Raw genomic sequence first — 13,874 nt, 5'->3', positions numbered from 1 at the left:
CTTTTTTTCCTTTACAGTTTTTTAACCCTGTTTTACATATAATCTGAATCTGATCTATTTCACATAACACTACTTCGTGTGCTTTTCTCCCGCAGTGTTTACAATCTTCCTGTCAGTTGTAATCTGTCTAGTCTGTCCTTCTGATGTTCCGTAATGTTCCTGTTCATGCTTCCTCCTATTATCGGGCATTTAGAATGCTGAATTGTCTGTCCCGTACACAGTGATGGTTATCAGAACACTGGCCCACACACCATGTTAATAGTGATCATACAAGTCAGGGAGGTAACCTGATCCTGCTGTGATTTAACTTTCTCAACCAGTATTGTGCATTTTTTACTGAATTCCTTTCTGCCTGTTTCCTTTTGTTTTGGGTTTTGTTTTGAGGGGGTCTTTTCAGAGGAAAGGGAGCTGGTCATGAGCCACTTCACAGGTGGGTATTTTTGTCTTTCTTTCCTTAGTGGTGAAAGTGGTGCTGGAAAGACCGTGGCTGCCAAATACATCATGAGCTACATCTCCAGGGTGTCTGGAGGGGGCCCCAAAGTCCAGGTGAGCTGGTGCTATGGCCCATTGTGAGACTTTGTGCTGTGTGAAAGTAAGAGGCTCCATTTGCTGTTTAAAAAAGAATTTTTCTTCCACAGGGAAGACGTTGGTTCTATAACCAAGAAACTTGAAATATGCAGAGAAACAGCATGTTATGGGCTGGAGATGCCTAATATGTAATGAGTATTATATACAATCGATGAAAAGGTCACAAATCCAGAAGTAAAACAGACAAAGGGCACGAGAGCCATCTCATAGAAAAGGAAATATAAATGACTCTTAGAACATGAACATATGCGCACCCCCATGATAATAAGAGAAATGCAAATTAAAGTTACATTGAAAAACTATCTCTTAACTGTCAAAATGGCAACAATTTTGTAGTATTTTAAACACTCTGCTGGTAAAAACATAGGGACGTAGACTCTCTAACACATTACTGGTAGGAACATGAACTAGTACACTTGTGTGGAGGGCATTTCGGCAGTATTTTTCAAATCTATAAGCATACACCCTTTGACTCATCAATTCTGCTTGGGAGAATTTAACCTTTAGGTGTCCTGAAATGTATACAAAACGATAACATGTGTAAAGAGCTTTGATGTGACATTTTTTGATGATGGAGAAGACTGGAGATAGATGCTCATCAGTTGGTGATATAATTTATGGGGAAATAATTTATGGTTCATAATAGACTAGAATATTAGACAGCCATAAAAAAAATGAAGCTTCAGGTACTGATGGGGACTGATCTTCAAGCTATATCATGAATTGCAAAAAGCAAAGTTCAGAATATTGCCTATAATGTGCTACCACTTGAGAAAAAGGAGAACATATATTTATAGTATTTACATTTGTTTGCATATGTATAGCATAGCTCTAGAGCGATACATAAGAAATTGATAATAGTGATTTCTCCAGGGAGGAAACTGGGAGACTGGGGGAGGGGCATCTGTCCATGTAGAACCTCGCAAACCTTTTATTTTTTATGTTACTTTATTTTTTTGATAGGTAAGAGATGGATTTAGTTAGAGAGATAACACATTCCATAGGCAGAATGCGGTCTGTCTTAGAAAGGGAGAGTGGCTGCGAACCTTTCATTTTCTGAACGATGTGAATAAATCTCCAATTCAAAAAATTTACAAAGATTTTAAAATGGAGAAAGGAAAGGAAGGAGGAAGGATTAGAGCATTAGCAGGAAACATTAGGAAAGGGGGGAAACCCAGAGAACGAGGACACGGGAGAGGGAGAAAGAAAAGGGGGGGATTATAGTATGGGCAGAGAAGGGGCAGGTTCAAGAGGACAGTATGAAGAAAGCAGTAGATGCAGCCTTTTCTGTCTTGAGTTTTACTCGTTGTGGTAGTGGAATCAGCATCAGCAGGACTGGTGAAGCCCCCCACCCCCAGAGAGTAGTGGAGGATGGCTATGGGGGCTAAGGTCCACAGGGGGCTGCCCAAACTCACACTGCTCATCACTGGCACAGACTGCTGGGAACTTTTATTATTATTATTATTAGAAATCATGATGCAAGGTAGATTTCACCCTAAAGATTAATTTTTTAGTTAGAATCATTTAATGTGATGTTATTGCCATAGTCAGCTGTAGACTTTAAAAAGACACATCGAGGGCTTCCCAGCTGGCACAGTGGTTGGGAGTCCGCCTGCCGATGCGGGGGACACGGGTTCGTGCCCCGGTCCGGGGGGATCCCACGTGCCGCAGAGCGGCTGGGCCCGTCAGCCATGGCCGCTGAGCCTGCGCGTCTGGAGCCTGTGCTCCGCAGCGGGAGAGGCCGCGGCGGTGGGAGGCCGGCGTACCGCAAAAAATAAAATAAAATAAAAGACACATCGAAATTCTGTTTGTTATGGCTTTGTCTACTAAATCAGTAGTGCTCCATCCTGTCCTGGGGGATCAGAAAGCTTAAGGCGGAGGCCAGTATTCCTTACACAGAGTAAAAGGGTCTTAGAGTGGCCTCCTCTACCAAATGAAAGGAAGAGCTAGAGCAGCACCATCCAGTAGAAAGATGGTGCATGTCACATGCATAACTTAAAATTGAATAGTTACAGTAAAAAAAAAAGTAAAAAGCATATGAAATTAACTTTTAAAATATATTTTATTTAACCCAATATATCCCCATATTATTTCAGCATATAATTACCAATCAGTTAATGAGCTATCTTACATTCCTTTGTGTCCTAAATCTTTGGAATCCAGTGTGTGTTCTACACTTACAGCACATCTCGGTTGGGACTGGCCATGTTGCATGGGCTCAGCAGCTTCCATGTTGGACAGTGGGTAGAGCCCTAGGACTTAGGTTGATATGGTACAGTCCACTTGCTTTTCTCCATTTGTGTGATCATACCCTATCCGTAGAAGATGGACATGGAGCCAGGAATCCAGGATGCTCTTTTGTGTATGGGCTGCTCCTTTAATTCACTCTTTCTCTTTTCCCCCTATATGCTTACCACATGCCACAAAATTCTGTTGGACATCTTGATAGTTGATGGAGGGATGGATGGATACATGCATAAAGATTCCCAGTTACAAAGACAATAATTAAAGAAGGAAAGAGACAAGGAAGGGTCTTTCTTTTGTTCTGTCCCTACAAGAAGTTGAGTGTTGATAAATGGTGTAGCCATGCCTGGCCGTCAGACAACAAGTATGAAAGATTAATGAAGACCCACAAAGTCAAAATTAATTTTTCAAAGAAAAGCAAATTTTGTATAAATCCATGAGTTTTTAAAGGAGAAGGATGCTTCGAAGTATCTTTCTAAGCTTTGAAACCGACTTCATGGTGGGACCATCCATGATTTACTCTTCCTTCCATTGCTAACGACGTGCGCCTGGTTGATGGAATTCCAGTTCTCAGTCCTCTTCTGAATGTCCAGGCGGTGGCAGAGGAGCACTTTGGCTGTTACATAGTTAGTAGTTAGTGCCTTCATCTAGTCCTGTTTGCTGCAGGCGACGACCTAGTGGCCAGACTGCAGACGTTTCATGTTGATTTTTCTCTTCCTGTTTTCCTATGAGGACAAGGATACAGAGCTCTTGGCTTGAAATTAGTCAGTAGCTAAAGAGCACAAGCCAGAGACTTGTTATTTCTGGAACATGTTTAACCATAGCATGTGAATAATTAGAAGTACAAGGAATGACTCACTTGTTCAAAATCCTCTCCAACATCAACTCCTATCTGTTGAGCTGTCTTGGCCCATGGGGTGTTCTGTACTTTTCAGTCTGACATCAAATGGGGGTGTATGAAAACCAAATTCTTCCCCTCCAGTAGGCCAGGAATTGTTCCACACAGTCCAGTGTCGGCCCTTGTTGCTCAAGTGGGGAAGAACTGGCAAAACCCGCAGCACCGGGGAGCTGGTTCGCAATGCAGACTCTCGGACCCCATCTCAGACCTACTGAATCAGCATCTGCGTTGTAATGAGATTCCCAGGTGACTCACACACATGAAAGTTCGGGAAGCACAAGACTGTGTCCGCAGCTTTGTTTGGGGAGGAGAAACTGTTTAATTTCCCTCAAGGTGCCTCTCACTTGCAGTGAAGAGAGGGAGTGCGGGATGCAGTAGGTGGGGAGAGAAGTTGAGTAGAACAGGAATAGTGACAGTAAAGCCTCCGGTCAGAGCGCAAGGAGATGCCCCGTCCTGCCATGGTGCCCCGTACACAGGGAGCACGGGATGAAGCTGCAGCATCCGATCTGGAAACCCAGTCCGGGAACGTTTGCAGATCCTGATTTACGGTGGCACCCTGGCTCTACAGAATCCTGCGTCAAGACAAGGGAGCTGGAAGGCATGACCACACAAACAGGGTTAGGTCTGTCAAGAGGAAAGAGTAAATCCTCCAGAAATCCCAGGGACTTGGATTTGAGGCCTCTCACCTTCACCACATTCAGAAACCATGTCCTTGGGAAAGTCTGGCTTTACATCGTGGAGTAGGTGTTCGCATCTTCCTAACCTGTGGTCTTTTTGCTGTGACAGCACGTCAAGGACATCATCCTACAGTCCAACCCGCTGCTGGAGGCCTTCGGGAATGCCAAGACGGTCCGGAACAACAACTCCAGCCGATTTGTGAGTTTCTTTCCTGTGATAGAGAATGTCACCTGATTGATGATGTTGACATTCCTGATCTAAGTCCTGTGGCCCCGAGGAAATAGGGGGTTTTCACACATCATCAGGAGGCCGCCTTTTCAATCTTTTCCTCATTTCCTCTAGCGGCGAGCTGCCAGGCTTCAATTTGCCCTTTGACTCAAGTTATTTTGGGGCCTTGGGGATGTCAATAAGATAATTTTTGAAACCAGTTCTCAATTTGAGGTGCCTTCCTAAGGAAAATGGAAGTGTCAGCTTTGGTCTTGGAGGAGTTTGCTTTGGGCCCTGGAGAAAAAGCCTTCTTTCCCTGACAAAGAACTGAGGAGACTAGATCCCAGGTCTTGTCGCCTTGCTTTGCTTCATAGAACTTGGTCTGTGGACCCTGAAGGAAGCACTTTGATCCGGCACCCTGGAAAGAAACTTCCTCCTCTCTGTCAGCCAGAGGGAGCCGTCGGCTTCCCCCACCCCTCCTGGCTTTGTGTGTGCGTTTTTTGCATGTTCATGGGACATAATGGCATCTGAAAGTGACTGGACTTAGCCTACAGATTCCTCCTAACTGGCCCACTTACCCAAGGGAATGAAAATATCAGGCGAATGCCTGCATGCCTATTGAGACGTTTTTCTGAGTGTCTCCCGAGGGGGTAAATTAGAAGGCTGGCAAGGACGAACGTGAATATATGCCCCTTGACAAAAAACCACATTTACAAAGAAATGAATGTGTGCTCGGTAGCTGTGATTTATGTAGATTTTGTATCTTATCTCAACCATAGATTATGTCTGGCAGTAAAGCATTTAGGGAGCCATCTGTGAGGTGGATTCTGGACCATTTTAAAATAAATAAGTGAGAATTTTGGAGAAAAACGATTTCTTTTTTACCCTTCTGTTTTGGAAGGAAGCTTCCCTTTCCAAGAGAATTCTTGCTCAGTTCTCATGCAGTAATTGTTAAGCTCCCTGGTGAGTTTTATCTGTCAGAATTATCCTCACTTTCCTCGCTGTTTAAGATTTTGCAAACTACTCATTTGTTCGTCTCTCATTTTTCTGCTCAATGCCCGTTGTCCATCTCAATCTGCCTTGTAAAGATGGACTTGACCAAAGTTAACTCTCTAGCTACCCATCCCCCTTCTTTTGCCTTCCTTAGAGAGCAGGAAGATAACCGTATCAATATTTTCCTTGATATTTCCAATATAAATTATTTTTTATCCTTGGACAAGGAGGCTACAGCAGTCAGTTTTTGTAAAGCAAAACAAAAATACCCAGCATTTATTATTTTTCTGATTACAGAATTTCCTACAACCCTGATGGAAAGTTGGGAGAACTGTACAGAAAGGCAGTTCTCTCTCTCATACACACACGCACGTGCACACGTGCACACACGTAGTGGAGTCTGGTGGGGCATCAAAAGATGTTCTCATTAATAATAAGAGAAATGTAAATTAAAACCATATATCATTTTCTGTCTCTCAGATCATGAAACATTAAGGAGAAAAGACGCTATTGGTTGAAGACTGACACCTCCCAGGAGAGCGATTTGGCAATTCTTATCAAAGTTTAAAAGACTCATTGTCTTTGACCCAACAATACTTTTAGGGTATAATATCCACGTTTCCTGTTAATAATGATTTATTTTAAAAGAGATCCATAATGTTAAATCTTTTTAAAAAGGTTACAAAACAATATCTATAACATGGTCCTATTTATTTTAAAATGCCCATTTATATAAAGCATAATTAAGGTGTCTGCAAATCCACGTTTGAATATCCTGTTACAGTGATTAGTAGGAGGAGGCAGAAGTGGCATCGGGGTGGGATTATGGGTAATTTCACTTAAAATGGATATGTAGTGTGAATTATAAAAATTCATCTATTTCCACTTATAAATCTTTCCAAGTTTTAAGAGCTACATTATGAAATATTTCAAATACTATTTTAAAATAATACAATGAACATTGGGGTACCCAGTACCTAACTTAAGAAATAGAACATTACCAAGAGTTGAGGTTTCTTTTCATTTACTAATGGAAGTATCATATCCTTCTTTATACAGTTTCCTCTTTTCCCCAGGCTGCTTTACAACAAAACTAAACTTTTTGCTCTCTCCTAAGGGATTTTGCCTTTTATATTACAATTTTGAGTTGTGTATAAGCATTTCTGTTACATTAGAACAGTGATTCTCAAACTTGGCCACATAAAAAAAACACCCAGGCTTTTTACAGCTACTCCTGTCTGGGTGCCAGTCCCTAGCGACTGACTGACTTGTCTGGGGTGGCATCAGGAAACACTTCTTTTTCTTTCTTTCTTTTTTTAAATTTAATTTAATTTTAATATTTATTTATTTGGTTGCACTGGGTCTTAGTTGTGGCAGGCAGGCTCCTTAGTCATGGCTTGCTGGCTCCTTAGTTGCAGTATATGGGCTCCTTAGTTGTAGCATGCGAACTCGTAGTTGCAGCATGTGAACTCTTAGTTGTGGCATGCATGTGGGATCTAGTTCCCTGACCAAGGATCGGACCCGGGCCCCCCGCTTTGGGAGTGCAGAGTCTTATCCGCTGCGCCACCAGGGAAGTCCCCCTAGGGCAGCATTTCTTAAAGGCTCCGCAGGTCTTTCTAACATGTAGCCAAGGTTGTGAACCATTTCCAGAAGGACTTGAGAGTTTGCCGTTTACCACATCTGCCCTTCCTGGATTTGATGTCCTGTTTTGTTTCATTTCCATCCCCAGGTTGACGGGGAATGACAGTGGGGTGGTAGGGTTGTACACAGATGGGCACTGAATTATTCCCTTCAGAACGTGGCCAAAGGGAAAGATGGCGAAGGACGGCCACGGTAGGAAGCAGAGGGGTCTTGTTAGCAGACTTTTCTTGTGAACCACCGTAATTCGGGATAGCTGCGGTTTGTGGTGCTTCTGGATGTTTATTTTGGGGTTTATTTTTGGGAGAGGAAGGAGTCAGCAGAGTAAAACAAATAGACAGTTAGATGGTGGCTTTCCTTTGTAGCCTTTTTGATACCTGGAATTGACGAATACCTTAGCAGGAACACAGCAGGTACTAGGTGCTGTCGGCAGCAGGAAAGACACGCAGCAGGCTTTTCTTCTCCTTAGTGAGTTTATGGTTCTAGTTGGAGACTTGCTGCTTGGCAGGCTTCGGCCCTGAGTTGGGGGGGTTTCATCAACGTACACGTTTTAAAAATATTAAATGTGAATGCAGTTAGGCTGGGCATGCTCTTCAGTCTGACCCTAGGCCACACCACTCCCTAAAACCCACATTTTCATCTTTTTCTTCATTTACATTTGCCCTCTTGGACCTTCCTGAGGACTGGAGAGAAACTAGATTGTAGTGGGGGGAAAAAAATCATTTACTTAACAATCTGGACACCTTTTTCTGCTACTCTCCAGGGTTTTATTCTCTTTTGTTCCCTATTAGCAGTAATTTAAAAGGAAGTATTAACAACAGTAGCAAAAATCCCCACACCCATAACTAGCTGGAAAGGACTTATAACCAAGTGTTTTTATTTTACATAAGCATATTAGATGCTCCAGAGGTAAAAGGGGATTGCTTTTGCTCAAAGCCATTAAAGTAAGTCTGCCCAAGGGAAAACTTGCTTCCTCTGAAAGAGGCAGATAGAGTTCACTCTTGTTAGATCAAGGGGGCCATGTGACTTTCTGTCCTATTCTTTACAGCTTCCGGTTTAGCAGGCAAGCACCTACTGGGGGAAAATGGGAAGGGATATAGTGAGCGTATCCTTATTTAGTCAGGTTAGAATGATAGATTCTCTCTCTCAATACAGAATTGTGTGATTGGACAAAGGCATGGGGTATTGTCTGATAGGAAATGGTGAGGAAGTCTAGACCAGAACTGGGAGTAATTCAGAAACATATCTTTCATTAATGAATTTCCTTGAATTATATGCTCTATCCAAAGCCTGTTTGGAACATCATGTTTTTGTTCACCAACCATTGAAGGAAATCCCTAATTTTCTTGCAGGGAAAATACTTTGAAATCCAGTTCAGTCCCGGTGGGGAACCAGATGGTGGAAAGATCTCCAACTTCCTTCTGGAAAAATCTAGGGTGGTGATGAGGAACCCCGGAGAGCGGAATTTTCACATATTTTACCAGGTTTTCCTTTATATTATTTCTTGCCTACTTCCTTATTCCTTCTCCACATTTAAAATTTTCTTCTCTCAGTCCTCAGGTTTAGACAGTCTAGGCTGGCAAGCCCAGGAGTCTTTATTGCCGTAGGTTGTGTACATCCGTGTGCAAAAGAATTGTGAGAATGCCCTTACCTGCAAGGACAATAAGTTCTAGTTGGGATGAGAAGACAAAAATTTCCCTAGAGTGAAATAATCAGGAAAGTGCTGGCGCACTTCAGAACAAAAGTAGGAATGTTTTATTCTTTGCCAAATACGAATTCACAAGGGGAGACTTGGCTGGGATGGTAAGGAGAGCCGTTAAGGAGGCACAGGATAGCATCAAGGGGACATTGACTCAGGCAAGTCAGGTGGCCTGAACAAAGCAGGGGTGGGAGGGAGAGGGGGGACGGGGGAGGAGTAGGCTAATGTATGAATCAAGCCCCAGCTGGTCTGCAAGGGCAGAGGTCTCCAAAAGGCGAACTGTTGGACAAAAGGCTTGAAATAGACTTGGGATCTTTCATGCCAGGTCAAAAAGTTTTGGCTTAGACTCTCAGAAGCCATGGAGAATTTGGTGCTAGAACAGTACGCCGGCTGCTTTGAACTTGTGTTCCAGGCTTCAGCAGTCATTTGCCTTGACTATTTTTAAAATGTTTTTAAGTATTTAAAAAATTTAATGATACCATACACAATTTTTTTTTTTTTTTTTTTTTTTTTGCTGTACGCGGGCCTCTCACTGCTGTGGCCTCTCCCGTTGCGGAGCACAGGCTCCGGACGCGCAGGCTCAGCGGCCACGGCTCACGGGCCCAGCCGCTCCGCGGCATGTGGGATCTTCCCGGACCGAGGCACGAACCCGTGTCCCCTGCATCGGCAGGCGGACTCCCAACCACTGCGCCACCAGGGAAGCCCCCCATACACAATTTTTTAATGTATGGATTTATGTATTAATACTTCATGTATCGGGGATCCACGTTAGATTTTCTTTGAAGAGTTGGCCTGCAGTGGTTTTTTAATTTATTTTTTGTTATAATTCGAAGCTCATTGGATTGGAAGGCAGTTAAGCTGTGTTGGTAGCTCACATTCAGTCTTTTCAATTACATAGACATGATAGGTGATGGCAAATAATGCTTCTGGTTGGCATCTGTTGGTTGAAAGTGTACATAAATGGCCAAAAGCTTCTGTTAATTCAGTCATGTTTTTAATTAAATCAGTCAAAGCAACATGTACAGATGTTTGAAAAGTAATTTCATGCGTCACACACATACTGTATTATTTATTGAGCACCAGACAGAAGTTCATAATTATTTCCCAGACACCTTTTAATAAATGGCAGCCCCACGCCCCTCCAGATTCCTCTTCCTACAGGTTGGAAATCCCCAGATTAGTGACTGGGGATGTGATGAGATCAGGGGAAGACAGAGTTCCAGATTCTGACATAGAAGTAGAAGTCGAAGCTGTGAAATAGGGGAGACTCCTGTGGGAGTGAGTGTGGAGAGAAAACCATGCCCATATAGGACTTGGGGACCTGGGGACCACCTATAGGATGAGGAGGCATTGAGGAACCAGGGAAGTAGTCAGAGGATGAAAGCCAAGATTCTGCAGTGTCACCAAAGCCAGAGGGAGCTCGGGGGAGGGGAGTGTGGGCCAGGATCCCATGTTCAGAGCTTTGCGGGGAAGGACGGGGCAAGGGCCTGGGAATCAAGAAAGGCCTGGTGGCCTCAGCCACTGGAAAGTAGCCATGAGGGTTATTTCATCAGAATGGCGATGGCAAGAAAGAAGCCAGATGAGGAGGTAGGTTCTGTAGCTTGAAGGATCTCAGGGAGAGGGGCAAGGAAAAGCTTCTAGAGGAGGCAAAGCGCAGCATGTGTTTGTAGATGGGAGAGAGTTAAAGAAAGGGGTGTTTGAAGATTCAGGGAGCTACGTACTATGGGGAGAAGACTGAGAAAGAGGTGGGTGAAGTTCTTCCTTAGACACCCCGCCCACCTCCACCCCCACCCCCCAAAAAAAGAAAAAAACAGCCAGAAGGAAGAAAGGAAGAGAGTGGTGCAAAAAGATTTTGAGGATTTAGGGGAAAAAACTCAGGGAACCTGATGTCGTCAAATGACCTAGAGCTTCTCGGTCATGGAGATGAGGTTCCCTATTTTAAGGGTGTGGAGCCGGGATGACATGAGGAACTTGACCAGGATGGAGGAGTGTGGATGGGGGCTAACTCCTGCCACCTGGGAGCCAGTGGTGGCTGGCACTGGCTTGCATGGGCTGTTCTCATCTCTCCCTTCAGGGACATTTGTTGGTAGTTTGGTCATGGTAGGAGGATTCACACCATGAAAGTCAGCAAACTACAACCCTAGTCCCCACCCCCAGCTCAAGAATGGGTAGTTGAACCTTTTCCAGCACACCTAAAAGGGTCTTGCTCACAGCTAAGGCAAATACCAGAGATAGAACAGAAAGCCAAGGGACAGGACACCAGCATGGGGGACCTGAGGCTGTTCTTGAATATGCACCCTGCAGTGAGAAGCAGGGAGGGTCCAGCTGCACTTTAAAAAGCCATGTGCAAGTTGAGCAGGAACAAAGTCATTGTAATCTGGCTTGCTTTCCACTTTTCCAAGGGATCTCACCAGTGTGACCGTGCAGTTCCCGTTATCGGACAAGGGAAAATTCTCAGCTCTTGCAGGTCTAATCAGAGTTAAGAATTAGAATTTGCAAAGATGATTTGGGGCTACTTCACAGAGTGCAGATATGCTGAAGCCCCTCCACATTTTTGCGACCGGACCACCCATCCGTTTGGGAAGCAGGGCTGGAAAGTCTCATCGCCTGGGCTCCGGGGCTGGTGGTGACGGGAACCGTGCGGTGCCTTCGATTGCTTTCTGGGCCACTCCACGCACACGCCACTTTCTCTTGCTCCAGCTCATCGAGGGTGCCTCCGCAGAGCAGAAGCACGGCCTGGGCATCACCACCATGGATTATTATTACTACCTGAGCCTCTCGGGGTCCTTCACGGTGGATGGCATTGACGACAGGAAGGAGTTTCAGGAAACTCTGGTAAGTGCTGGCGCGGGGCAGCTCTTCAGACCGGGCATTGCCTATGGCAGAAAGGGCAGGGGAGGTTAGCAAAGCAAAGAACAGCCCGATATTCTCACCTCATGCTGCTGGAAGCACTCTATTTTCTGAAACACACTTGTAAACACCCTTAAATAGCCATGTGCCCAGTTGCTGGAGGACTACTTAATAATTTTAAATGGGTAAAAAAAAAAAAAATTTGTCATTACCTGCTGCAGGTGCTCTGATTAACAGATAAAAACTATTGTGGGTAATGCATTTACCATACCTGTTTGCCAACAGCTTATACAGTTGTTGAACTGTTTCCTTACAAAGGCAAAGCAAAAACTGCTCTTATGATCTTAATCAGGTTTAGAAATCTTAGAACACCTTCAGTCTCTTCTCCACCCGCTTTCTCTTCCCCTCTGTATTTATAGGTCAGAAGGAGAGCCTCTACTCCATTCTCTTCACAATTTATGTGTTTTATGGTACAATAAATCCAGGTAGATTATTGAGGGTTCACATCCTTGGGGAAACGACTTACTAAGTCAATCTAGAACTTTCTGAAGGTGGGCTGTTGACCCATTTAGCCTCAAAGAACTGCATCACCACTGCCCTTTGAGTCGGGTACCAGCCTGCCTCATCCCTCAGCCCAGATCCAGAACCAAGTGGGAGAACTGGCAGTTGGAGGTACAGTTGAGGGGAAGCTGACCTTTGTGATCGTGTGTCCCGGGTGCCAGGGAGGAAGATGGCATCAAGGGGCCACATGGTCTCAGAGGAGCTGGGAGAAAAAAATGCAGACAGGCCTGCATTGGTCCTAGAGTACAGTTCTCTTAGGATATTGGTATCTAAGACTCAGGCATCTCAGCTCCTTTTATTGAATTTAATGGACCTCAGAAACAAGGCTTTTCTAATGATGCTTTTATTTGATTTTCCTGGAGATTTTTTAATCACGATCCTTTTGCAAGTACAATTTATTCTCAGCCCTGCCAGTGAAGAGGAAGATCTATGAGTATTGAGAGTGGCTGGAAAAGGGGCACTGGTGCCCTTGGAGGGAGAGGAGTGGCAGCAAGGAGAAAACTAAGGGACGAAAACAGACTTGTTGACCGTGCAGCTGCCGCTCCATCTGAGTGTGTTTGCTCCAGAGCTCTCTCGCCCTTATTCCTGGAGGATTACACGTTCTCTGTGTAAAGACGGAACTGCCTTTCCAGCACCATGTTGAGACTTGAAGGTGTGAGGGGGCGTTGGTCAGTGAAAATGTCAGGGACTTCCTGCTGCCATCGCAGACTCAGCCAAGTGTAACTGCACACGCAGTTTGGCGTCTTTCTGATGCGCTTCTATAGCTGGGGACCCACTTGCCTGGATCGCTTCTCTCTTCTTTTCCAGCACGCGATGAACGTGATTGGGATCTTCGCGGAGGAGCAGACGCTGGTGCTGCAGATAGTGGCGGGAATTCTCCACCTGGGAAACATCAGCTTCAAGGAAGTTGGCAACTACGCGGCCGTGGAGAGTGAAGAGTGTGAGTGGTGTGGGCACCCAGTTGCCAAATGAAGGGACGCAGTTGTTTAGTTCCGATCAGAAGTTACACACCACTTTCCTTTGCTCTGGGTTTTTTGGTGAGAGAGGCTGAGAACCCTTAGGTGTCCTGCTGTGGCAGAGCTTAACGGCCTCATGGGAGTCTGTGCCTCTTCTGTACACTCACACTATGGACCATTAATGAGATTGTTTCAGTTTATGATTAACTTTGGGGAAATCTGGCAGAACTTCACATATAGGTTTAAAAATAAAGTGATACTTTAATGAAGATTAGTAAGATTTGTCTCCTACTATAAATCTTTTCTGTAGCTGATCTTTAGGGTTGCTATTCACCTAAACGTTCTAAAGATCATCACAGGCTATATATAAATAAGAAAAACGCATGTGTATAAGTTGCCCCATGGGTTGCATTAGACCGGGCTTCTGAAAACAGGAAAAAAAAAAAATGGACCCCGACTGATGTGTTGGTATTGCTGGTGACGGCCTTTAATGTCCTCTCCGTAGCAGTCAGAGCCTGAAGACCTGAATGATCACTTTTCCTCTTTGAGAAGAAATGAGGTG

The 13,874-nt window shown here is 44.5% G+C and overlaps 1 protein-coding gene across 3 annotated transcripts in view; it reads left to right on the top strand.

Moving 5' to 3' along the window:
- Positions 1-13,874, top strand: part of MYO1E (myosin IE) — a gene marked incomplete at its 5' end in the record, with an annotated part of 204,792 nt that overhangs the window by 120,027 nt on the left and 70,891 nt on the right. For all 3 annotated transcript variants that reach the window (XM_082847629.1, XM_082847628.1, XM_082847630.1), the window contains 5 exons: positions 459-546; positions 4,517-4,606; positions 8,599-8,730; positions 11,646-11,780; positions 13,164-13,296. In XM_082847629.1, coding sequence (XP_082703755.1) covers positions 459-546; positions 4,517-4,606; positions 8,599-8,730; positions 11,646-11,780; positions 13,164-13,296 — 578 coding nt within the window. The remainder of the gene's footprint in view (positions 1-458; positions 547-4,516; positions 4,607-8,598; positions 8,731-11,645; positions 11,781-13,163; positions 13,297-13,874) is intronic.

The sequence above is a fragment of the Leucopleurus acutus genome, assembly GCF_964270905.1.
Source record: "Leucopleurus acutus genome assembly, chromosome: 1".
Lineage (NCBI taxonomy): Eukaryota > Metazoa > Chordata > Mammalia > Artiodactyla > Delphinidae > Leucopleurus > Leucopleurus acutus.
This window is presented reverse-complemented; position numbering and strand designations above follow the sequence as displayed.